Genomic DNA, 27,366 nt, shown 5'->3' with positions numbered 1-27,366 from the left:
GGGCTTCCTGTACACATAATCTAGCTAAAACATATAGAAATACAAAACAGCCAGCATTAGCAAACCAGTGAAGTAGTATCACATAAAACTAGCGGCAGCGTTGGATCTGGCATCCAACGTCTGATAGTTTCACGTCTGCACAACCTGCATCAAAGGACATGAAAGTAACCATCAAAGTAGCCTTGGTTTCCATCAACCAGAGTTTCATTGTTAATCCACAGTAAGTCATTGGGATCTGGCCACTCCTTCCTTGGCCAAAACATCAGCAGCGTCGTTAGCAGACCTCAAAATGTGTCTAATCTCCCATCGTGCAATCCTGCCAAGTAAACCGGTAATTTGAATAACCAGAGGCCTCACTTTCCAAGACACATCATTGGGCATTTTAATCCACTTCACCACATTATTTTTTTTTCTTTGAAAAGTATAACTTTATTCTTCCATCACCATAATGCCATACCAAGTCTTTTGCCTATTTGACAGAAGACTTTGTTTGGCATGAAGGATTTGACATGGGTAAAGAACTGTACATTTACAAAATCTCAGTGCTGCTCAAAAAGGAAATGACAGCAACAGGGACAGCTCAATTACTTCAAACGTCTAAAGCAAAATATTCAAATAAGAGTTTTTTCATGAAAATTAAAAAAATAACTTTGAACAACTAAATTCATGTTTTCGATTTAATATATTCAAATATTTATTATGAAGTATAAAAAATATTTAATTATTATAATTATTTTATATTTTTTAAATGGCTAATATAAATTTCATAATCAAAATTTTTAATTCAAACAAATTAACTATCATATAAAATAAAAATAATATAACAATATAATATAAACTTTAAATTAAAGTAAAAAAGTCTACAAAAATTAAAATAATAGTACCAAATTGTTGAATGCTTATTACAAATCGTAAATGAGGCTTACGACTTTATAAAGATAATAGCATAACAGACTTTTTATATATTCTTTGGAGGAAAATTGAAGTTAAAGAAAAAAAAAAGCAAATGAAGAAAGAAAAATTTAAAAGTGGATATTATAAATTGAAAAAAAGTAGATAATTGTTTTTATATATAGGAAATAAAATAGTTGTTAGAATTGTTAAATACATCTTACTGTTAGTTGATTGAAAATAAAGAAATAACTAAGAAAAAATAGTTATTGGAGATCGTTAAATACATATTACTATTAGTTGATTGGAAATAGAAGAAATAGTTGAGAATTAATAGCATTTTAGGAATTAAAAAGTGATAAAAAATTGAGATTTATTATGCACATAATTAGAGAAGAAAGAGAATATGTAATTTTATTAATTCATTTTGCTTTTAGTTTTTTATATATTTTTAATAGAAAATGAGATAATTAGTTCAGAATTAATAGGAATGTGAAAGTAAGAGAAAATAAATATTTATCAGGCATAAGAGAATAAATAGATATTGTATTAATTATCTTTATTTTTATATATTTTTAATATAATTAATTATATTATTATTATTATTATAAAAATATAGAACCTCTTCAAATTTGAGTCCTAAAGCCCTTGCTTAGGTGACTTTACCCAAGGGCTGACCCTAGGTGACCAGCAGGAGGCCAAGAAATCCAATCCTACACCTAAAAGCCAAACAAAAGAAAAACATCATAGAAGTTAGCAGTGAATAAGATGAGTTGCACCTCGAGACAGCAAAGATAAGAGCAGCTTCTCTCACAGCAACAAGCTCAGTTCTACCATAATCCGAGATACCTATGGCCTTAGAGAAAAGAGTTATTGTAGTGTCAAGTTCATTTCTCAAAATACCTCCGATACCAGACTTACCAGGACAGCTTCTGGAAACATCATCGGTATTAAATTTAAGACACCCAGTTTGAGATTTAGTCCAAACCTCAATTTTCTTAACTTTTTTCACACTAATTTGGGTTAACACCGTTATTTGGGAATTTAACAAGCTCTCTAATTGAGAGATTGAGATTATGATATATTAATGTTTAGACATTTTGTGATTACTTATTGGTTTTGTTTGGGTGTGTTGCAGTTCTATAATAAGATTAGAAAAAAAAAAGCAAATTGTGAGGAATAATCAACGTAATAAGCTTATTTTAAAAATAACTTTCAATATAAAGTTAACTGTTTTTACTTAATTTTGTCTTGACTTGACAAAAATAACCTTAAAATCATTTCAGACAAATTAAATGCTCTCAATTTTTCTCTCGCCATTCATATGCTATGCTCCCCATTTTGCTGTGCTTATCATTTTTCTCTTTCGTCATCTAGCTCTCTGTAATTTTACTACCATCACCATCTCTCGTTGTCTATTTTTTGTTATCTCATCATTTCATTATTGATTTACAAACCAAAGAGCATAATATGATAGGTAACAACATGTTCTTGGTTCATTGGTTTACATTCACAAAACCCTCTCTCTATCTATCTCTTGCCATCTTATCATATTATCTTTGATTTACATACCAAAAAGCATGACAACATGTTCTTGGGTTTATTATTGTTGAGTTTTTCAGTGATTCAAGTATGATAAAACATGCCTTGACGTGTAACAAAGTGATTCATGCATTATCATGTAATATCAGTAAGAAGGAAGCTTTGGCGTGTAACATTTGATGTTGAAGTTTTGGCCTTTGTGTGTAACATATGCGGTTGAAGTTTTGGTATGTAACATCTTCTACTGAAATGTGAAACATCTCCTTAGGCTTGTAGTATTGTTTTGTTTTCTTTTCTTTTATTGTTAGTTGTAAATACATCTACAGATTAGTAGTTTTTCATATTTTGTAATTATATATATATATATATTTGAATGAAGGTGAGAAAAATTTTTTTCTCTAAAGTTCTTAATTCCTTACTTTCTTCATCTTATTCTTTTTCTGAAAGTTTTCAGAGTTCTTATTTTTTGTAAAATTTCTTGAAAAATTAACAAATGGTTTGTATTCACAAAACCCAAAAGTTGATGGGTTGAAGTTATGAGTGAAATGAAATTTGTAAATTAGAAAACAATTTACAATTGTTACATGCCATGGTTACATGTAACAACTATAATGCACTCAGGGGCAGAGCTAGTCAATTTTTATTGGGGGAGCCAAAGGCTAAGAAAAATAAAAGTTAAAATTTTTTAAAATTAATATATTGAACTTAACCATTAATAATCAAAAGATTTATAATAGACAATAATTTTATAACATGTAAATAAAAAAAAACTTATAATAGTGATATAGGAAAATCTTGTTCAATAATGGTAATATCTTTTTTAATATAAACAATAAATTATTTGTAAGAAACTTATCATTCATTTTGTTTCAAAGTTTTACCTTTTTCAATATAAATGACTAAAAAATTAATGTAGTCAATATCTAATATTCTTATTTTATTATATTTAAGTTTATAATACTAAATATTAAACTATAATGCATAAAATATAAATAGCTAAATATGATATATAATTAATAATTTATTCTTATACTCAAGATAATTTCTTTTCAACTAAATATAAAATGTAAAGCACATTAAAAACATATACTAAAAATAATTTTTTCTTATATAATTAGGGTTAGTAAAAATAATATATTACTAAAATTTTAAACAATAACCAATAATGCAACACTAGAATCTATATTTGAGAATTATATATACAATAATTTTTTAATTTTTAAAAATTAAAATCATTAAAAATAAAATTCACATAATAGAAAATGAAAAACCATGACAAGTAGGAGATATAACTTATATAAGAAAAAAAAAATATGGTAGATGATTCGTAGAAATTTAAAAGAGAAAATCTATAGAAACTTAAAATATATGAGCAAATAGAATAGAGTTGAAAAAATAAATAATATAAATAAATTAACTAATTAAATAAAAACTTTACCTCTTTATAAATTCACAATATAAGGACAGAAAAGAAAAAAAAATATAGATAGAGGAATTTAAAAAATTAAAAAAATTAAGAATTTGAGTAAAATTGAATGAGGTTTATAAGATTATTTTATTTTTTTAATTATATTAATTATTTAATAAAAAATTATTTTTAAAAATTATTAAAAAATATATAATATATAAAACATTTCAAAAACTTTAGGGGGGCCATGGCCCTCCCATTATAAAAGGACGCTCCGTCCCTGAATACACTTGACGTGTAATAAATCTATTGAATATGACATAACATGTAATAACATATATTTGTACATGGTTGCATGTAACAACATTTTTTTCAAAATGATGTATAGTAAAATTTTTTTGAATATACTGTGTAACAATAACATTTTTTAAACTTAGTATGTAACTTGCTCTTTTATATTTTATTACAATATAAACTTTTGGAGTTAAAGTGTATAATAACTTTTTTTTAACTATAATAATATTTTTTGAATATGACGTATAATAACAATATTTTTTAAACATAGCGTATAATTCGGTCTCAATTTTTGTATTTCATTAGGACATAAATTTTTGAACTTAAACACCTTCATGATGGAGATAAAGTTTAAAATTAAAAAGAAATTTAACATGGAAAGAAAAATGTATTGAAAAATTATTCAACATCAATGTTACTGTTAGGATGAAATGGATTTTAGATAAAAAGATATTATCCAAAATCCTCAAATTTAGATAATTAGCTTTTGGGGTTATTTTATTTGTTATATTTTCTATAATCATAAAAAAAAATGACGAGTAGTAAACTTTTTTTTTCAACGTAGCATGTAACAATATTTTTCTCAACATGTGTACTTGAATATGAGTAAATTTCATTAAGAACAATTTTGTTCAAAAATCTTTTTACTTGACTAAAAGCAGTTAAAATTAAAAAAAAAATTTTGAAAACATCTTATCTTTGAGGGTTAAAAAAAATTCATCCTAAAAAACAATGCTTGATTTGAGGTGAAGTTTATTGAAAGATTCATGGTAAATTGAAATTAATTAGTTTAAATAATTAAAAATGTTGTTACCTCTTATTCGTGTTAATAAAATTAAATTAGAAGGGGAGTAGAGTTTAAGTTTTTTTTATATATTTAAATAAAATAGGGATTCGAGTCCGAACTATTTAAATAGAAAATATAAACTTACCATTAAATTAAAATGTGAATAATTGATACAGAACTGAGCAAAGAGATCTAAAGTTGAACTTCTAATCACGTTATCTTACACCCAAACTTTTATAGGAAAAGACAAACAGCAATAGGTGTATGTTTTATAATTATAAAATTTTGGGTGTGAGATGATATTGCTTTCCAGCCCCCACCATTTTTCTCCATGTTTCTTTAACATTAGGCTTGACTTAATATTGCCATTGAAAATAATAATAAATCTTTATTTATTTTTAATTTGTTATGATTGAAAATAAATTAATTACAATCGAGTTTTTAATCAAAAGTCCAAGTCATCGACAGAATTCAAAGTTCAAAATAGCCCATTCAACCAAGCTGACGACCTTTTGGTCTGTGCCCATGTGATACGTAAGAAGTCTTTTAAATAATGGAAGAATTTTTCAAAAGCTTAAGGTGGCGTTTGTTATGCTGCAATGTAAAACACATTACCTGTAATGTGGCTTATTAAATTATATTGCAGCGTTTGTTTTGTAACAGATCATTGTAATGTAAGATTGCAATGCAATCACATTACAGCCAATGGATGTAATGTGATTGCAGTCCAAAACCAATGCAATCACATTACATTGCACTCTGTAATGTTCTTAAAGATAATTTTACCCTTTAATTTATTACCTTATTAAAAATATTTATAATATTATAATTAAAATAAAAATATTAAAATAAATATATATAATATAAGAATAAAAATTAAATAAAATAAAATATAAAAAATTAACATTTATATAATATAGGTAAAACAAATTAAAATAAAATATATAATATAAAAAATATATTAAAAAATAAAAATAAAATATATAAAATTATAATAATAAATAAAAATAAAATATATGATATTAAAAATATATTTAAAATATGATATTATTATAAAAATTAATAAATATAAATATAAATATATTAAAAATAAAATATAAAAATATTATATAATAAATAAAATAAAATATATGACATTAAAATATATTTAAGAAATGATATATATAAAAATTAATAATAAAAAAATAATATATTAAAAATAAAATATAATAAAATTATAAAATAATTAAAATAAAATATATGATATTAAAAATAATTTAAAATATGATATTATATAAAAATTAATAATATAAATATAAATATATTAAAAATAAAATAAAAATATTATAATAATAAATAAAAATAAAATATATGATATTAAAATATATTTAAGAAATGATATTATATAAAAATTAATAATAAAAAATATAAATATATTAAACTTATATTTAATAATTAGGGGTAATTTTGACAATTAACATTACATTCCATTAAAGTACTTGTAAACCAAACACTGCAATGTTATCTTCCCTGCATTTTAATCATTATTTTGCTTACATACCAAACACTGTAATGTTATTTTCCCTGTAATCACATTGCTTGCCACATTTTGCAATCACATTACCTGTAATCACATTGCATTGTAATGTATCAAACGCCACCTAATTGTCAACCAGCCTATGCAAAATTCCCAAGTTCACATTTTCCGCCAAACTTAGTCTCTATTACTGACCGAGGGAATAATAATCAACCACGAAGCAGGTGCAAAGATTTAAAACCCACAAAAATATCTGATAAAGAAAAATCTTGAAACGAATATAAGCAGCTTCCATTTCTTCCTTTGACTCTTCATTTCTTCGCTCTCTCTCGCTTCAGTCATTGCCCCTCTACATTGATTTGATAAACTATTTGCTAATGGAATTCCAATTTCTGAGCTCCGGGCCCTTCCTTCATGCCTTAACATTTGGAAAAAAAGATAACTCTGTTAGACTTTGGACTGCTTGGGGCTGGTTTTCTTGGCAAGATACATAATACGCAAGTGTAAACACTGGAACAAAGCAAGCATTCATGACAAGTTTGTTAGACTTTTGGTTTTTTTGGCTAAGCAAGAAGTGTGAACAGTGCACGGAAATTACAGGAACTCTGTGCAGATTTTTCTCTGCGATAATGTCAAGTGGATGCGCTTTGTGAAATAGCCATGTTAATAACACATGGCAGAAACTAAAAATGGATTCAAGTGATCCAACGAACACTCCATGCAATTTCAATGAATTTTGTCGCTATAATTTGTAATTTTGTTGATTTTTTGACAAAAAAGTAATAAAATTACAAAAAAAAAATTGTCACTTGCATTGGTAAAATATTTTGTGAAATACTCTAATTTTATATTTTTCTCCAAAAATCAAAAGTTTAGTGATGAAATTTGATAAAATTGAAGTAATACAATGACAAAATCCAAGATATTCAGGCACAGTGTAGAAACAAATTTGAACTTTATCCTTTTTTCTCAAAAAAAAAAGTAGTTTTGAAGGATTGATGTATTTTATTAAGTCTTACAACAATTTTCCTGGTACTTAACAGGGGGTGACAGCACTAATTAAAGGGAATTTTTCTCTATATTATAATTTCTCAAAGATTTTCAATGAAGAAATGATAAATAGTTTTAATAATATTTAAATAGAAAATTTTAATTTGATAATTACAGCACAATCAATAACAATCTAGAGGTGGCAAAAGTATCGAGACAGCCAATATGTATTTGGCTTCTATGACGTGTGGAAACCTATGCTTCATTAACATCTCAAACATGTGCTATTCCAAACTGAAACGACCATTTGGCCGTTTTTCTTTCGTTTTTATCGATTAGTAGGGCCTTTCTACGGTGCAAAAATCTATAAAAATACTTGTTTACGTGGAGTCAACCGCATAGCTTCGTAAAGAATGCTTCAACCCTTTCTGAAACATGCATGTACTAGTATTTAAAGAATGAGCATCAGCCAACGCAATGATGCAACAAACTCAGTTATTTCTTTTTTAATTTGTCTCAACCACGAATATAAGCTTAATGGGAAACATTGGCTTCCTCCTCCCTCTTGTGGTATTTGTGGTGGTGTTGAGTAACTTTGTGGCTGCTTTGTCAACTGAATTACCTAACAACACCACTGACTAATTGGCTCTTCTTGCACTAAAAACCATGTCACTCATGACCCTCAAAACATATTGGCAACCAACTGGTCTATGACTACCTCTGTTTGCAGTTGGATTGGTGTCACCTGTGGATCCGATCATCAAAGAATTATCGCTCTTGATCTTTCTAACATGAGTCTTATGGGCACCATCCCACCTCACTTGGGAAATCTCTCTTTTCTTGCTCAACTTAACATCCAAAGCAACAATTTTCGAGGCTCATTGCCCAAGGAGTTGGCAAATTTGACTTGGTTGAAATATATAGACAACAGTCAAAACAATTTCAGTGGGGAAATCCCATCATGGTTTGATTCCTTCAGTAAACTTCACAAGCTGTCTCTGTACAGTAACAACTTCTCTAGTGTTATCCCGCCTTCTTTGGGTTCTTTGTCAAACCTTAAGGAATTGCTCCTACATGACAATAATTTGAAAGGGCAAATCCCTATTACAATCGGAGATCTTTCTAACTTGAAATATTTGTATTTGGAGCTGAATCACCTCTTAGGTGTAAATCTTTCTCAATCTCCAATATATCTTTATTGCAAAAATTGATTTCAACACTAATAATTTCATTGTAAGTCAACTTTCATTGGCTATATTTGATCAGCTTCTTAAATTGCAATTTCTAATTTTGGGGTTGAATAATCTTTCAGGTAGAATTCCAACCAGTTTATTCAAGTGCCAAGAGTTAGAAGCTTTAATTTTATCTAGCAATGTCTTGAAGGGAAGTGTGGGGAAATGATGATGTGGAATAGTCCTTCATCCCAGCAATAGGAAGATCAGGGGGCATTCTCTCTATTTGGGACACTAAATCTTTTTCTCAATCTTCGGTGATCATTAGAGGGAACTTCATTATCTATACTGGCTTATGGCTCTCTCAAAGCTGCCACTGTGCTATCATTAATGTCTATGCTCCCTGCACTGAAGATGACAAACGCATCTTATGGGAGGAAATTCTCTCACTGAAAGAGCAACGTCCTTCTGCATGGTGCGTTGCTGGTGATTTCAACACTATAAGATGTGCCAAAGAGAGGCAGGGATGCACCACTTCTGGGACAGGTATCAATGACTTTAACAATTTTATTAATACTTGCGAACTTATTGACTTACCCCTTGTTGGTAAGAAATTCACATGGTATGGTGTTGATTCAAAACATAGTCGCCTTGACCTTTTTTTGCTTTCATCGGAATGGTTGTTCTGCTTCTGTGAACTAAGTCAAAAAGGTCTCAAGCGATCATCATCAAATCATTGTCCCATTCTTTTATCTTCGAAAACTATTGATTGGGGTCCTAGACCTTTTCGATTTCTTGACTGCTGGCTCTCAACGCCTGGATTCAAAGACATGGTTGCTCAAAAATGGTCTTCCACTATAATGAATGGCTCTTCAGGATTCTGTTTGAAAGTCAAGCTCAGTAGACTCAAGTCTCATCTCAAACATTGAAATAAAGCCTCTTTCGGTAATATTGATGACATTATTACAAGGCCGAAAGATAAAGTGGAGGAATATGATTTTATTTGTAATCTAAGGGACCTCACGGAAGATGAATGTACAACAAAACAACAAACTATCCAACAGCTTTAGTCATCCTTTAAACATCGGGAATCAATTTGGCGTCAAAAATCAAGAATTTAGTGGCTTAGAGAATGGGATAAAAATACTCGATTTTTTCAGAGTAAAGTCAAAACTTGTTCTCGTCATAACTACATAGCTGGAATTGCAGTCAATGGTTCATGGATCTCCGAACCTGATGAGGTACGAAATGCCATCTTCGAACATTTTAAAAACCTATTTACCTCTTGTCACTGGCCTCGCCCGAGTGTTGATGGTTTTCAATTCAAAAGGATTAGCCATCATGACGCTCATAATTGGAGGCACCTATCACCATGGAGGAACTCAAGTCACCATATGGAGTTGTGATAGATCAAAAGCCCCTGGGCCTGATGGTTTTAACCTCAACTTCTTCAGCATTGCTGGTCGTTCATCAAAATAGAACTATTCAATTTCATCTCAGACTTTATGTCTCATGGCAAACTTGACAAAGGCCTCAATTCATCCTTCATTGTGCTGATTCCTAAGGTTCCAAGCCCAACCACTCTTGGAGAGTACCGCCCTATCAGTCTCATCAACTCTTTTTATAAATTCTCACGAAGCTTTTTGCTAACAGACTTAAGACTGTAATCTTTAAAGTTATCAGCAACCACCAAAGTGCCTTTGTAAAGAGTTGTCAAATCATGGACAGCATCATGCTGGCCAACGAAGTCATCCATAGCATGAGGCGTAAAATTCACAATGAAAGAGGTATTATTCTCAAGTTGGACTTCGAAAAAGCTTTTGACTGCGTTGACTGGAACTTTTTACTTTTTGTTATGCAAGCTATGGACTTTGGTCAGAAATGGTGTAGCTGGATTTTGGAGTGTTTATCCACTGCTCGACTTTCTGTGTTAGTCAACGGCTTAGCCACCCCTGAGTTTCCCATGAAGCGAGGACTACGCCAAGGTGATCCACTCTCTCCATATTTGTTCATCATGGCTGTGGAAACCCTTCATCTCTCTCTCAAAAACGCAGAATCTATTGGCTTATTCCGTGGCATAACTCTTTTATCATCTGGCTTCTCTTTCTCACATCTCCAATTTGTAGATGACACCATCATTTTTATGCACCCAAAAACTCAAGGAGCACGAAATCTTAAACGGATCCTTCACTATTTCGAGCTTTCTTCTGGACTTCGTATCAATTTTCAGAAATCTTATGCTTTTTCAGTTGGCATTCCTTATTCTTTGGGCAATGAGTTTGCCTCTTTATTCCAATGCAAACTTGGATCCCTTCCTTTTAATTACCTTGGTATTCCTCTTGGTGCTAGCCCTAGGAGAATTTCCACTTGAGACCCAGTCATCAATAATTTCAAAAAGAAGCTTGCTCTTTGGCAAAGGGAGTACTTATCTCTCGGAGGCAGGATCACTTTCATTAACTCAGTTCTTAACTCATTACCTCTCTTCTATTTTTCCATTTTTGAAGAGCCCAAAGGTGTTCTTCGTAAATTGGAGCATTTGAGATGATCTTTTTTGTGGGGTGGATCCTCAAATAAACACAAAATCTCCAAGGTCAAATGGAGCATTGTTTGCAGGCCAAAACGGTATGGAGGACTAGGAATCACTAGTCTTTCTCACAAGAATCTAGCCTTTCTCGCCAGATGGTGGTGGCGATACGGTACGAATGAGAAAGCACTATGGAGGAGATTGATAGTGGAGAAATATGGGATAGGCACAAGGCATTGGACACCCTCAACATCTCACACAGCGAGAATGTCTTCTGTATAGAGGAGTATTGTGCAACTCACATCCTCGGAGGAGATTCATAACCTCATTGGCCTCCATGCCTGTCATTGGATAGTGGGAAATAGAGCAACAGTTTTTTTCTTGTTGGACAAATGGCTCAAGGATGAACCACTATCTGTTAAATTCCCTTGACTTTTTTCTCTGGCTGTGAACAAAAACATGAAAGTTCTCGACGCTCGACAAAATGGACAGTGGTCAATTAACTTTAGACGTGATTTATATGCTTGGGAAAAAGCTGACGTCGATCTGATTTAGAATTCTCTCTCTTCTATTTCTCTTTTTCCATTAAGAGACGATTGGTTGGTTTGAAAGCATGATGCGCGTCGATCTTTTTCAGTAAAAACTTTCTGTTCTTTGTTGGACACCACAACTGATAATAACTCAGTTCTAATCATTATGGAAAATAGCCATTCCACCAAAAGTCCAATGTTTTTTATGGCTTGCAATTCACACTGCTATCCCTACAAAAACCTTCCTATTATCTCATGGAGTTTACTTCAGTTCTAATCAGCTTCGTTGTGTGTGGTGTGGCCTGGTTGATGAAAGTTGCTCACACATCTTACTCACATGTAGCTTAAGTTGGACCATCTAGGGCCTCGTTCTTAAATGGTAGGGCATATCTTGGTGCTCTCCCAACACAATCTCCTCTTTTTTATAGGCATGGGCAAGTTATCCCTTAGGGGAATGTTTCCATAAGAGATGGATGATTGTGTGTGGGGCAACCCTTTGGTCTCTTTGGCTGGCATGCAATGAATCAACCTTTAACGCTAAGGTTTGGGATGGCCTTCAAATTTTTTACCTCATTAAACTACGATCATTGTTCTGGGTCCGAGCTTGTGAAGGTGTTGATGCCATTGATGATTTAGGTTGGTGGTCTGAACCACGTATTTCTTTGTCAAGGAGGACACCGTTCCACCAACGTGTGGGTGTTTCATAGTTTCCGCTCCCCATGGGAGAATTCAAATTCAATGTTGACGGGTCGGCTAGAGGTAAGTCAGGACCTGCTGGCTGTGGAGGCGTTCCCCGAAATTCGGATGGCTTTGTCACGTGATTATTTTTCAATCCCCTTGGCCTGTGCGATTTGAACCTTGCAGAGTTGCTGGCTATTCTAAAGGCTTTGCGCCTTTTTGCTGCCTCACCCTATGCGACCTCATCACTAATTATTGAATCTGATTCAAAAGTCGCTCTCACATGGGTTAATTCTATCGAACAGAGACCTTGAAATAAATAGAGCATATTCAATGAGATTGATTCTTTACGTATCTTACTTGGTATAATGTCCTTCAATCACATCTATAGAGAAAGTAATAGTTTCGCAGACTTTCTGGCGAGGCATGGAGTTGATAAAGACACTTCATTCGCAGCTTGGTGGTGATCCTGTCAGATGTTTATGATTCCAAGTGCTGTATATCTTTTATTTTCTTCCTCTAGCAACAAATATTTATTCATCTTTTGCTGCAGTTGCTGTACTTATGACATTAGGCTAACCTTTTGTAACTATTCTATGATTAATGAAACTTCTTGATTGGCTGAGCAAAAAAAAAAAAGAATGGTTTTGTACATAGGAGATTCCTCCACTACACAAGTAAAAGAAAAAGGCACCGTGGAACTTATGCTTACTTCTAGAAAAGTATTTGTACTAAACAACATCTATTATGTATCAGAAGTTAGAAAGAATCTTACGTCAAGTGGATTGTTGAATAAGTGTGGTTTTAAATTAGTATTTGAGGTAGATAAACTCATCATTACTAAAGGTGTACAACATGTGGGAAGTAGATAATATGTGAAGACATGTTCAAATTTAATATTAATAAGAATGTTACTACTTCTACTTATATTGATGCGTCATTTGATGTTTAAGGTAGCATTGTCTAATTTATGACATAATAGATTAAGTCATGTCCATTATAGAAGAATACATAAGATGGCTAATTTGGAGTTGATAGCTAATATTGATGGAAAACAATTATATGTGCAAGACATGCATGGTTACTAAAATTACTAGAAGTTCATTTCTTAAAGTAGAAAGGAACTCCAAATTGCTTGCATTGATACATTCCAATATTTGTGACATACGTAATACTCTATCTATTGGTGGAAAGAAGTATTTCGTAACATTTATAAATAACTTATCTATATATTACTTTGTTTACTTGTTGCATGCTAAAATGAAGTAATGAAAAAGTTTAGAATCTATAAAAATAAAATTAAATGACATTATAAATTACTTATTAAATGTTTATAAAGTGACAGAGGAGATAAATACTACGATCTCAAGTATTTTGAGTCCACCGGTGTTATTTGTGAGACTACAACTCCATACGCACCAATACAAAATGGTGTAGCAAAATGTAAGAATCGAATTCTTATAGAAATAGTCAATGCTTTGTTTTCTAATTTTGGTTGAGGAAAAGGATTTTGGAGCAAAACCTTATTAACGGCTTGCTATATACTCAATAAAATCCCAAACAAATAGAGTAAAATTACTACTTATAAGTTATGAAAAAAAAAAAGAAAATCAAACCTTAATTACTTAAGGGTTTGAAGATATTGAGTGATGACCTGTTAAAAAAAAGAAAACTAAATTTTAATTAGTTAAGAGTTTAAAAATGTCGAGCTATAGTAAAATTTTCAGAACTAGACAAAAACAAATTAGGTGAAAGGGGAGACAAAAAAAATTAGGTGAAAGAGGAATTAATTGTATGTTTATTAGGATAACCATACTAAACACGTCTTCTAACTTAAGGCTCTCACATGCTGCTTACGTAACTATCTTCTTCTCTATATAAAGCTGCTCTGCTGTTTTTCCTTAAATCGTCACTTCTCTAAGTAGCATGGTGCCTCAATAATCTCTTCTTTCACTAACACCAAAGGACGCAGTTTCTTCCCCTTCCGCTTCTTCTTCTTCTTCTTCCTCCTCCTCCTGCCCGACATGTGGAATTACCTTCTTGTACCCATCCTCTTTTACCTCTCCCTCGCTAAAGCTGAAACCTCCACTCCACCCCACTCCCCCAATCAATACGTAAACGACTGCTCCGCTGACACACCGAGTTCCGCCTCGAGTTGTACGACTCTTGACCCTGTGATCGGGATACTGAGTCATCGGGGGGACGGTGCGTCGGGGAGGCTGAACAATGATACGAACGCGTCGTATATAGCAGCGTCGCATGTGAAGTTCGTGGAAGTGGCTGGGGCTCGAGTGATTCCTCTTATGTATAATGAACCTGAAGAGATTCTTTTCGAGGTAAACACGCTTGTAGATGTTCGTCTTTTAAAAGAAAAAGACTGCAGCTGTAAAGATGCTGCATTTTGATTATAGGGATATGTGATATGTGATGATTAATTTTCCACATTTAAAATGAAATGTTTCTTTAGATATTTACTTTATAAGTTCACAATCTCTCATTGTCTTCCATTTTAGCAATGACGTGGGTTGTGATTTGTAAATGTGTTGACACGCAGGATTATGGGTTGCAGTTTTGTGGATGTTCTTCTGAGTATATCCTTTACGTTTTTAATTGTTGAAAAGTTATTTCGATTCCCTTGTTGATTGCTTCGCATTCCATTTTATTGCTTTGGTTTGCTATGATTAGACACTGGTATGAGGCTACGATACCTGCTTTAGCATGAAGAAATTGTCATCTTGCTAAGTCTCATCACTGTTGTATTACAGAAGCTTGAATTTGTCAACGGTGTGCTTTTTACAGGAGGGTGGGATAAAGCCGGCTTGTACTATGAGATTGTTTAAAAAATTTTTGAGGTAATTTATATTTATTTGCCTGTTAATTTTGTTTTACAAATTTGTACAACATACTTGTTCTCTGTTTCTTGCAGAAAGTTGTAGAGAAGAATAAAGCCAGGGACCATTTCCCATTGTATGCCATTTGCTTGGGTTTTGAACTTTTAACAATGATTATCAGCGGAGTAAGCATCCCTTTCATTATCTTCCCTTTTTTCTTAATGTGGTTTAGGGTTTTAAGCTCTTTGTTATGTGTGTTTGAAAGAGATTACTCTTAGCCTCACATGGCTAAACATGACCAACTCCTGCCTGTTCACCTTGTTGTGGAAACTGCAGTATGTGATAGGTTAGGATTTCATGGCTACCTTCTTGGTGGCACCCAAATCAATAGTTGACCTTATTGGAAAGTATTTCATAATGGATTTGAAATCATCCTAATCTCATCTCATCACTTTCTTATCTTAGGCCCTGTGGGTAACTATATATTGTACATCTCTCTCATGCAATCACTTCGTTTTAAATTAGCTTAACTCTAGCCATGTCTACTTTGTCTGACAAACTATTTGTAGTTTGGGATTTTCTTTGCTAAATTATAAACACTTTAACAAAGTCTTAATTAATTTATTGAATACATCAACTTTTTTCTTCTTGATGATAGGACAAAAATATCCTTGAATCATTCAATGCAACAAATCAGGCATCTACTCTCCAATTTGTCGAAAACATTACTATCGAGGGAACAGTATTTCAAAGGTACAAAAAACTTTGCTTTTTATCATTCAAGGTCCATATAATATTGTTTTATTTTGGTGTCATTACGTTTTATGATATCAATGCTACACATTATATATGATTATCCTAACTGGGTTAAATTTTCGTGATTCCTTATATGTTTTGCTGGTAGTCATTAATTTGATGCTTAATAGAAACCTTCGAAACAGCATATGTGGTTAATGCTCAGTCTGAATGATCTCTCAATTTCATGTTAATGCTATGGGTCTGCCACTTTTGTCCTGGTTATGTTAGGTTCAGAATGTGAGACACATGGCAATAAGATGGTACCAGAACCACACAACTTTGTCTGAACCTTGCAGTCAAGCCCCGCAAACACAATTAACACTTTGTTAGGAAGAGAATAAATGTGTGCATCTTTAGGTGCCTGGTCAGTAACGTGAATCTGATTTGAGTATATCCTTCTCTGATAAATAACAATAGCTATAAATGCCAATAATAGCCTTTATATCTTGCTGGCTTTGCATTAGAGGGTTTTATGCATGTTGTTTGTGTATATGTTTATGATATTGAACCTTTCAACATTGGTGGATATGGTGATTTTCAGCCCATTGTTTGTTCTTTGGTACAAGTTGATTGCAATCACACTTGAATGACTAGAAGATAGGGATTGTTGCAAACTTTCCATTATAGCCCAACCTGACTGAGATCTATTTCGATGAGAGCTTATGGAATTTCTTATAGTCGGTGTAATTATATGTTAACATGTTAATCTCTCTTATCACAGCTTGATATTTACATTCTTTTTGCAGATTTCCTTCAGATTTGCTGGGAAAGCTAGGTACAGATCGACTAGCCATGCAAAACCATCGTGTGAGTTTCATGTCTACCTTGTATTGATTGTTTAAATTAGTCATACAATGTATTACTTTTAGTTTTTTCTTCTCTAACATGGCCTCTGTCGTTGACTCCTAAAAGCAAAAACTAATAATCTAGTATCTACATCCTAATTTTTTTGACGTTATCTAATCAATGTTTTCTTATTTGATCCTGTTGCCACTGGTTGTCAGCTTATGCATATTAGGATACATGAGAGATGAAATGGATTTTAAATTGTAACTTTGCAAACTAAATTGTTCATGCCTTCTGTTTTTAAAATCTTTATTTGATTTCCTTGAAAGAAAGAAATTGCTGGCTTTCAGGCAGGCCCACCTCTTTCTTGGTAGGTAAAATAGCAGAAAAACCAAAGGATGACATGTCCTTCAGGGAATAGCTATCTAAGGGTAGAGGCCAAGAAAGAAGAAAGATGCTAATACAATTTAGTGAGGGAAAAAGAAAGGAGCACAAGGACAAGCAATCGGACTTTAGTTGTTCAGCTTTAAAGATGATGAATTTCTATTGAAAAATGTTTGCATTGTTGAATGCGCATAAAGAGAATAAGCTATTTAGCAATGTCTAAGCCAATGTCTCGTTACGTTGTAACAGTGTGGCATTTCACCAGCGAGGCTTCAGAATAATCAAAATCTATCCAGCTTCTTCAAGATTTTAACAAGAAGCACTGATGAAAATAAAAAGGTACTGAACTTTACCATCAGTAACTGGTGTTTACTATGCCATGGGACATGCCTAACTTAATTTATCTCATTACCTTTTATGGTTGCTTTAAGAATCCTTATTTCTGTAAGAGTGTTAATAACAGGTCTACGTCTCCACTGCACAAGCGCATGATTATCCTGTCACTGCCTTCCAGTGGCATCCAGAGGTACTTGTTTTAATGTGCTTTCCGATCATCTTAATGTTTATGCCTCCCAAAATTCATGGTTTTCTGTTAGATATTTTACAATTACATGTTGCTTTGCCAGATGTTACTTCAATAGGAAGAGTTCTGATAAATGAATGAATCTGTTTCAAAATGAAATGATCTCTAATGTTCACACACTTGAGCACCAACCATGACTGCAGAAAACTAAAGTTTACTTCTACATTTTTGAAAAACTGTCAACAGCTTCCTATTAGACTTCCTTTCTTTATGCATGTTTGACACAACAATCCTCAATCACATGCTACAATAGTTGTTTCCACTGGATGCTTGACTCTTTCAGAAACCTCCTAACTTAGCTTACTAGGAATATTTCTCGTATTCTTTGAATTGGTGGAAATATGATTTTCTTGATCCCCGTCCCTTGTGGCAACCTTCCATTCCATGTAAATGGTTTTTATCCCATAGTAAAGAACAATAATAGCTGTCCAGTGGGAGCTCAAGCTGCCAGTTTTCCCCCTGAGAATCTCTTTTTGTTGCTTCCCAGATTTCCAAGGAAGTAAAATAATGAAAATGCATATATACTCAGTCTATACCATTTAGTACAGGAAGGGTCTCCCTAATTTGTTTGCTCATCAGTTATCCAAATCACATATTTGTTACTCATGGAAAACCGTCTGGGAGTTCTTGGAGACACAAAGACAAATTGGATTAAAATTTTTTTACAGATAAAGTACTATTCATTCCTTGCTTTTGATGAGTGCATGCATGTATTTGGTAAAGGAATGGATTCATGAAAAGCATACTACCATAATTCACATCTTTAAAATCTTTGAAAGGATGCAATCAGAGTAAGAATGGGTTTTTGGGGCATGCTTCTGTAGGGTACTTGGGATGTTTTATTCAGTATAATTGTTTTATTTCGACTTTTCCTTTAGGTGCAAATGCTGCAGTTGGTTTGAGTAATTTCTGCCATTTAATTTTGGCATGAGATTTAACTTCCACATAACTTTTCCTTTTTCTTCTTGTAACTTTTTTTTGTTTCTCCTCCTCATATTTCTCTTGGTCTGACTTTGTTTGCAAATTTATTGATGTATACTTTGACCCAGCAAGATTACTCCTGACCACATAAATTGCAGAAAAATGCTTTCGAATGGGGCTTGAAAATGATTCCACACTCAGAAGATGCCATTCAAGTGACACAACATGTTGCTAACTTTTTAATCAGGTGAGCAATGCGAAGAACGGGAGTTTTTAATAGTTTGTTCTCTATATTTATTCTTTCTATTCAGTTATCAGCAAATTGAATTTGTGACACCATGCATGGAGTGAAGCACAGGTGAACTTCAAATTTCAACGTTAAAGACTGCAAGTAACATTCTGGCCGAAAAAGAAATGTCAGTAGATTTTAGGAATGATGAAAGGAGAAGAAGTCATGGAGTGGTAAATGCAAATCTAAGAAGCTAAATCAAGTTTTGGTATTGAGTTATTATCATTTTTCTGGTGCAGTGAGGCTAGGAAGTCATTAAACAGGCCACCTGCTCGAAAAGTGCTTGATAACCTCATTTATAATTACAGCCCTATCTATTGTGGGAAGGCTGGGTAAGCTGACACTATCCTTTTGAGACGATTAACAGCTAGCTTCATATTTAAATGTTAAAGCTACCTACATGTTCCTTGTATTTGACTGCATGCAGGAAGGGGTACGATCAGGTCTACATCTTTACGCAGCCTCAACCTTTGCAATCAGGTCCACGTCTTTACACAGCCTCAACCTTAGCAAAATGTTCGTTGTCTCTGACTGCAGGAAGGGATACAATGAGGTCTACATCTTCACACAGCCTCAACCTTCAATATGTAAGGCTAAGACCGAAATCAATGACTAGAAAATATATATGTACATAAATTCAAGATGACATTTTCAAAGTATATATAAACATATATATATATATATATATATATTCTAAGATTGCTGCAAGCTTTGAACTTCTAGGATATTTGAATTAAGTTTCAAATATAGTATTTGTTAATTTGTTCTTTTACCATTCTCTACATAAAAACTTTACAAATCATCCTTTTTTTCCCATAATTATTTAACATTAAAAGAAATTATATATATTTTATATATTTTCATTACATAATATGTAATGGTGTCAATAAATCAAATGTGCATATGAATCATTCAAATTCGAAATTGTAAGTAGTTGAACTTAAATCACACAATTAATTTGTTTTTAAACATTTTAATACTATATATACAATAATATTTATTTATATATTATAAATTTTATTTGAATTATAAATTCGAAATCAAAATTAAATTGAATTCCGAAATTAAATCGAGTTAGGGTAGCTAGGCCCGTAGCCCGTAAGTTAGTCCTTTAACCGTCAGTACCAGAAATTCGTATTTTCACGCCAACAGTTAAAAGCTTCGTCCTTTTCTCCACCATACCAAACTTAAAAGGCTCCTTCCTTCCGTTTCCTTTCCTTTTCTTTTTTTTTTGGTCTCTCTATGTCACTTCCCGAAAATGCCCTCCCTGTTTCTCTCTAACCCCTCGTCGCCTCCTTCCTCCTCCGACCCTCCAAACGACGCCGTCGCGTCCCCTTCCCTTCCGCTTCTTCTTCCTCCTCCTCCGACATGTGGAATTTCCTTATTGTACCCATCCTCTTCTACCTCTCCAAAGACCTTGGCCTCGCTCAAGCTCAAACCTCCACTCCACTCCTTCTCCCGAGTCAGGGGAGACAACTCCTCCGCTGAAACACTGAGTTCCGATTCTAGTTGCACGACTCTTGACCCGAAGCTCTATTATCGGCCGGTGATCGGGATACTGAGTCATCCGGGGGACGGCGCGTCGGGAGGCTGAACAATGATACGAACGCGTCGTATATAGCGGCATCGTATGTGAAGTTCGTGGAAGCGGCTGGGGCTCGAGTGATCCCTCTTATTTATAATGAGCCTGAGGAGATTCTTTTCGAGGTAAACACTCTTGTATATGACCCTTTTCAAAAGAAAAAGAATGTTTATTTCAGCTGTACAAATGCTGAACTATGACTTAAGGTTTTTTGGGGTTTTAACTTTTAAGTTAAGTTTAAAAAAGTAGACACTTTGTCTTGGAAGATGAGCTAAGATTAATATATTTTTGGTAAATCTTATTTTTGGGTCACAACTTTTACTAATGGTAATAAATTTGCTAGATTAATAAATACTAATAATTTCTCTTGTTTTGGTTAATAAATTAGTTGGTTATGGCTCTTCATTTAGTGTTGGTTCTCTTGAATGATGTGCACTTTAGTTAATAATGGCAAATGCTAGTGAGTGTGCAAGGGCACTTGTTTATTTTTAGTGCATTTAATGTAGTGAAATGTGATTGATTTTCGACTTTATAAGTGCCCTTGGGGCATTCCTTAGCAACACCCTGTTACAATCTCTCATTGTCTTCCATTTTAGCAATGATATGGGTTGTGATTTTGTAAATGTGTCAGGATGGTGGCTTGCATTTTTGTGGATGTTCTTCTGGGTATATCGTTAAGGTTCTTAATATTTGAAAAGTTAATTCGATTCCCTTGTTGATTGCTATGCATTTGATTTTATTGCTTTGGTTTGCTATGATTAGACACTGGTATGATGCTACGATACCTGCTTTAGCAATCTTGTTGTCTTCCTTTCCTGGAAAAAATTGTCATCTTGCTAAGTCTCATCACTGTTTTATTACAGAAGCTTGAATTAGTCAATGGCGTGCTTTTTACAGGCGGGTGGGCTAAAGCTGGCTTGTACTATGAGATTGCTCAAAAAATTTTTAAGGTAATTTACATTTATTTGCCTGTTGATTTTTTCATTTTTAACAAAATTCAGATGAAATCAACACAAATATAGGCGAGAGATTGATTTTACCAAGTGAGGTTATTATTTCTCCATGTTAAATGTTTCTATTTCCATGCATTAATTACAGAGAAAAATAAATCAAGTTGCTTGTTCCCTCTACACATTAATTATATCACTCTAAGAATTCTTCACTTTATACAAAATATTCATTTCACTGTTTCTTGCAGAAAGTTCTAGAGAAGAATGATGCCGGAGACCATTTCCCATTGTATGCCATTTGCTTGGGTTTTGAACTTTTAACAATGATTATCAGCGAAGTAAGCATCCCTTTCATTATCTTACCTCTTTTTTTGCCTTTTTCCTTTTTTTTCTATTATAAAGGGACAAACAATTTACTCTTCCTAGGATTTTTATTATTTATAAGGATTTTCTTAATGGAGTTAACCTTGCTCCTATATGTTGTAATTGGTACTCTGTACTTATATTCATTCATTTATCATGGAAAAATGACAAAATAAGATGGTTTTTCTTTTTTATTTTAAGCACTTTGTTATGTGTGTTCGTGAGAGATTACTCTCAGCCTCTCATGTCTAAACAAGGCCAACTCCTGCCTGTTCACCTTATTGTGAAAACTGCAGTATTTAATCGGTTAGGATTTCATGTTTACCTACTTGGTGGCAACCAAATCAATGGTTGACCTTGTTGAGTATTTCATAATGGATTTGAAATCATCCGAATCTCATCTGATCACTTTATTATCATGGGCCCTATGGTTAACTATTTCTCTTTTATGCAATCACTTCATTGTAAATTAGCTTAATGCTAGCCATGTCTACTTTTTCAGACAAACTATTTTAGTTTGGGATTTTTTTTGTTAAATTGTAAACAATTTATCAAAGTCTTAATTTAATCAAGACATCAACTTTTTCTTCTTGATGATAGGACAGAAATATTCTTGAATCATTTAGTGCAGCAGATCAGGCATCCAGTCTCCAATTTGTGAAAAACATTAATATCGAAGGAACAGTATTTCAAAGGTACAAAAAAAATTTTATCATTCAAGGTCCATTCATATTGTTTTATTTTGGTGTCATTACTTTTTATGATATCAATGCTACATGTTATATATAATTATCCTAACTGGGTTAAATATTTGTGACTCCTAATGTCTTTTGCTGGTAGTCATTAGATGCTTAATAGGAAAGTTCAAAACAGTTAACCTGCGGATGCAATAAAGGCCAATGCGTTTGCATTGCTAAGAAGGCAAAGAGTTTAATTGTACATATGCGTTTAACACTCTGTCTGAATGGTCTAGCAAATTCATGTTAAGGCTATGGGCCTGCTGCTTTTGTCCTTGTTATGTTAGGCTTAGACTGTGAGACACATGGCAATAAGATGGTGCCAGTACCAGCCAATGCTGAAGCTTGTAGTCAAGCACCACTAGCACTATTAAAACCTTGTTAGGAAGAGAATAAATGTGTGCGTCTTTAGTTGCCTGGTTAGTAACGTTGAATCTGATGTCCGTAGCCTACTAGGCTAGTTTTGAAATAGATTTGAGTATATCCTTTTTTGAACTTCAGGTTCACACCTTTGATGAATAACAATAGCTATGAAAGCTAATAATAAACTTTTAAGTACTTATTGATAAATAACAATAGCTACAATAATATCCTGTTGTCTTTGCATTAGAGGGTTTTATGCTTGTTGTTGGTATATATGTTTATGATATTTAACCTTTCAATCATTGGGTGGATAACAGGTGGATTTCAGCCAATAATTTGTTATTTGGTACAAGTTAATTGCTATTACATTTTGAATGACTAAAAAGATAGGGAATGTCGCAAACTTTCTATTTTAGCCCAACCTGACTGAAATCTATTTTGATTAGAGCTTATGTAATTTCTTATAGTTGGTGTAATTATATGTTAATATGTTAATCTCTTTGATCACGGCTTTACAGCTCGATATTTACATTCTTTTTACAGATTTCCTCCAGATTTGCTGAAAAATCTAGGTACTGATTGCCTAGTCATGCAAAACCATCATGTGAGTTTCATGGCTCCTTTTTTTTTTTTATTGTTTAAATTAGTCATACAATGTATTATTTTTAGTTTTTTCTTCTCTAACATACCCTCCATGTTTAATTCCTAAAAGCGAAAACTAATAATCAAGCACCTACATTCAAATTTATTTTGATGTTTTCTAATCAATATTTTCTTATTTGATTCTGTTCACTGGTTGCCTGGTTTCCTCTAATTGGCAATTTTAACAGCTTTCTACTTGACTCTTATGCATATTAGGATATATGAGAGATGAAATGAATTTTAAATTATAACTTTACAAACTAATTTGTTCATGCCTTTTGTTTTCTTAATCTTTAATTTGATTTCCACAAAGGAAAAAATTTGCTGGGGTTTCAGGCATGTCCACCTCTTTCTTGGTAGGTAAAATAGCAGAAAAATCAAAGGACAAGATGCTCTTCAGGGAATAGCTAGCTAAGAGTATAGGCTTAAGAAAGAAGAAAGATGCTAATACAATTTAGAGAGGGAAAAAGAAAGGAGCACAAGGACAAGCAATGCGACTTTAGTTGTTCAGCTTTAAAGATAATGAATTTTGATTGAAAAATGGCTGCCATTGATGAATGCGCATAAAGAGAACCTCTGCCCCCCTCTCAACTGGCACAGTGTCAGTGTTATGCTTAGATCTACAAGCTAATTATCAACGTCTAAACCAATGTCTCGTTATGTTGTAACAGTATGGCATTTCACCCGAGAGATTTCAGAATAATCCAAATCTATCCAGCTTCTTCAAGATTTTAACAACAAGCACAGATGATAATAACGAGGTACTGAACTTTACTATCAGTAACTGGTGTTTACTATGCCATAGGACCTGCCTAACTTGATTTATCTCTTTACTTTTGATGGTTGCTTTAAGAATCCTTATTTCTGTAAAAGTGTTAATAACAGGTCTACGTCTCCACTGTACAAGCGCATGGTTATCCTGTCAGTGCCTTCCAGTGGCATCCAGAGGTACTTTTTTAATGTGCTTTCCAATCACCTAGCTTCATGTTTGTGCCTCCCAAAATTCATGGTTTTCTGTTAGATATTTTACCATTAAATGTTGCTTTGCTGGATGTAACTTCAAAGGAAAGAGGTCTGGTAAATGGATGAAATTTATTTCAAAAAGAACTTATCTCTAATGTTGACACACTTGCGTACAAACCATGACTGCTGAAAACTAAAGTTTACTTGTATATTTTTGAAAAGCCTGTCCAACAACTTCCTATGAGGCTTCCTTTCTTTATGTTTGTTTGACAGGTAAATACTCAATCAAAGATTACAATGGTTGTTTCCACTGGATGATTGACTCTTCCAGAAACCTCCTAAGTTCACTTAGTAGGAATATTTTTCGTTTTCTTTGAATTTATAGAAGTGATGATATTCTTTATCCCCCTCCCTTGTGGCAACCTTCTGTTTCATCTTAACGGTTTTTATCCCATACTAAAGAATATTAATAGCTGTCCAGTGTGAGCTCAAGCAACTAGTTTTCCCCTTGAGAGTCTCTTTTTGTTGCTTCCCTGATTTGCAGGGTAGTAAATAATGAAAATGCATATACTCGGTCAACTTTTCCTCATAGGAGCAAATGCTGCAGTTGGTTTGAGTAATTTCTGCCATTTACTCAATTTTGGCATGAGATTTTGACTTCCACATAATTTTTCTTGTAAAATAATAGTCAAATGTATGACCCATTATAAAGAATCGGTGTCTCCTTTTTCTTCTTATAACTTTTGTTGTTTCTCCTGCTCATGTTTCTCTTGGTCATTTGACTTTGTTTGCAAATTTATTGCTTTATACTTTGATCCAGCAATATTACTCCATTTCAAGCTGAATAGCCTGACCACATAACTTGCAGAAAAATGCTTTTGAATGGGGCTCAACAATGATTCCACACTCAGAAGATGCCATTCAAGTGACCCAACATGTTGCTAACTTTTTAATCAGGTTAGGAACGTTAACAACAGGAGAAATTAATAGTTTGTTCTCTATATTCTTTCAATGCACTGAGCAGTAAATTTAATATATGACTCGATGGAGTGAGGCATAATCTTGCACTTCACACACGTCATAGGGTGTTGTGTAATTTTGCCTATGTGGATATGCTCTGCTTCATGCTATGGTATACATAAGGAAGAAATATTAAAAGGAAAATTTGATGAAATTTAGTTTAATAAGGTATAAGAAGTAAATTGTTTATTATGAAAGAAAAAGAAAGAAAATGGGTGAACTGCAATTTTCAACGTGCAAGACTGCAAGTAATATTCTGGCCGAAAAAGAATATCCAGTGGTTTTTCGAATATAAGAATGATGGAAGGGAAAAAAGAAGTGTATTTCTAGGTTAGGTACAAACCAGCTGATTTAAATGATACCAAGCCATTGTGGAGTAGTTAATGCAAATCTAAGAAGCTAAATCAAGGTTTGGTAGTTAGTATTTTTTACTACTACTTGTAGTACTACATTATTTGTTTGCAATTGAGTTGTTATCATTTTTCTGGTGCAGTGAGGCTAGGAAGTCACTAAACAGGCCACCTGCTCGAAAAGTGCTTGATAACCTCATTTATAATTATAGCCCTACCTACTGTGGGAAGGCTGGGTAAGCTGACACTATCCTTATGAGACTATTAACAGCTTCATACTTAATTGTAAGGCTGCCAACATGTTCCTTGTATTTGACTGCAGGAAGGGATACGATGAGGTCTACATCTTTGCACAGCTTCAACCTCGAATTTGAAAGGGTTGCGCTGTTATCTGATGTTACAGATGTATGTTGTTCAGAAATATATATACATTATTCTCATGTAAATGTTTTGGGCCACCTGTTCTGAGTTCTGAATGTGAATGTTCCCTTCATGTCTTAATATTAAGCTGTGATCAGGAACAATCTTTTATCAGGCATGAAGGGATATTGAATTATTGTCATCAGGCAGCATATAACATATTCATAAGCTACATATACTGCTGCCACCTTATGTTTCAGTTTTCCTCTTCACTAAGTGAGGAAGTCTATACATTCAGTGGCTAATACACATGCTTTTGTATTTATTTATTTTATTATCCAAAAAAAGGGAAAAAAAAAAGAACAGAAAAGATAACTACAATCAAGAGGGAGGAGTAATAAAAAGACAGAAAATTCTACAAATCACATGTGTTCAAACAGTCCCACTAAGATGCTTAACCAAACACTTGAGAAAGTAAGAATGAGAAGTAAAATCCAATCTCTTACTATTTCTGTTAGTATTGGTGATTATATTTTTTTAGCAAGAATGAAAATATTATTATACATGTTACAGTAAATATGTTTATTTAAATAGGTACTTGAACATTTAATTCAATGATAGTGAATGCATTTTCTTTCATATTTGAATCTTTTACTAAATACCGTATAATTGGATATCTTGTATCATTCAAGATTAGGATAAGGTTTGGATAGTAAAACCATTACCTACCACGGGTTTGAATATATATATATATATATATATATATATAATATTTTTTGTTTGTAAATTTTTTATAATTAGTGTAATATTAAAAGTAATTAATTATTATAAATATGATTTTAAACTGAATTTATTTTTTGTGAATTAATTTTAATTTACTAATTCAATTTTCAGTAATACTATATGTAAAAATTGATTTTAAATTTATTTTAATTAAGTATTTAACTGAGTAGATAATACATAAGATATTAACATATAAGTTTGGATAATAATTTAAAAATTTAATCAGATATTTATAAGATTCGGATACCCTATCAAATAATCAAATTCGAATTAAGGTACTTCAAATATGGTATGGTAGGCACCCTTCCTTCCCACGATTTATAAAAGTT

At 32.7% G+C, this 27,366-nt stretch overlaps 1 protein-coding gene and 2 pseudogenes across 3 annotated transcripts; all 3 read left to right on the top strand.

Moving 5' to 3' along the window:
- The first annotated feature begins 7,965 nt into the window (after positions 1-7,965).
- LOC110419684 (uncharacterized) lies at positions 7,966-8,716 on the top strand (annotated as a pseudogene).
- A 5,640-nt stretch (positions 8,717-14,356) lies between these two features.
- Positions 14,357-19,540, top strand: LOC110419681 (gamma-glutamyl hydrolase 2-like; annotated as a pseudogene). Its single transcript, XR_016351416.1, has 10 exons — positions 14,357-14,668; positions 15,098-15,184; positions 15,259-15,348; positions 15,822-15,916; positions 16,708-16,768; positions 17,381-17,470; positions 17,595-17,657; positions 18,794-18,882; positions 19,164-19,256; positions 19,462-19,540. The product of XR_016351416.1 is annotated as a gamma-glutamyl hydrolase 2-like (transcript).
- An 867-nt stretch (positions 19,541-20,407) lies between these two features.
- Positions 20,408-26,579, top strand: LOC110419210 (gamma-glutamyl hydrolase 2). 2 transcript variants are annotated; one of them, XM_021432163.2, is made up of 10 exons: positions 20,408-20,631; positions 21,370-21,456; positions 21,705-21,794; positions 22,420-22,514; positions 23,463-23,523; positions 24,233-24,322; positions 24,447-24,509; positions 25,393-25,481; positions 26,038-26,130; positions 26,217-26,579. In XM_021432163.2, exons 3-10 carry the CDS (start codon positions 21,780-21,782, stop codon positions 26,266-26,268), a joined length of 558 nt encoding a protein of 185 aa, XP_021287838.2. In that variant the 5' UTR covers positions 20,408-20,631; positions 21,370-21,456; positions 21,705-21,779; the 3' UTR covers positions 26,269-26,579. The 2 variants fall into 2 exon arrangements, with proteins under 2 accessions (XP_021287838.2, XP_089640153.1); XM_089784027.1 differs by lacking the exon at positions 26,217-26,579 and having other exon boundaries at positions 20,558-20,631; positions 26,038-26,134.
- The last annotated feature ends 787 nt before the right edge of the window (positions 26,580-27,366 follow it).

The sequence above is a fragment of the Theobroma umbraticum genome, unplaced genomic scaffold (genome assembly GCF_002168275.2).
Source record: "Theobroma umbraticum cultivar Fairchild unplaced genomic scaffold, ASM216827v3 scaffold_67.0, whole genome shotgun sequence".
Taxonomy (NCBI): Eukaryota; Viridiplantae; Streptophyta; class Magnoliopsida; order Malvales; family Malvaceae; genus Theobroma; species Theobroma umbraticum.
This window is presented reverse-complemented; position numbering and strand designations above follow the sequence as displayed.

Coding starts and splice junctions, on each gene's coding strand:
- LOC110419210 (XM_021432163.2), top strand. Junction 22,515..23,462: donor GAAGGAACAGTATTTCAAAG/GTACAAAAAAAA, acceptor TTCTTTTTACAG/ATTTCCTCCAGATTTGCTGA. Junction 24,510..25,392: donor CCTTCCAGTGGCATCCAGAG/GTACTTTTTTAA, acceptor CATAACTTGCAG/AAAAATGCTTTTGAATGGGG.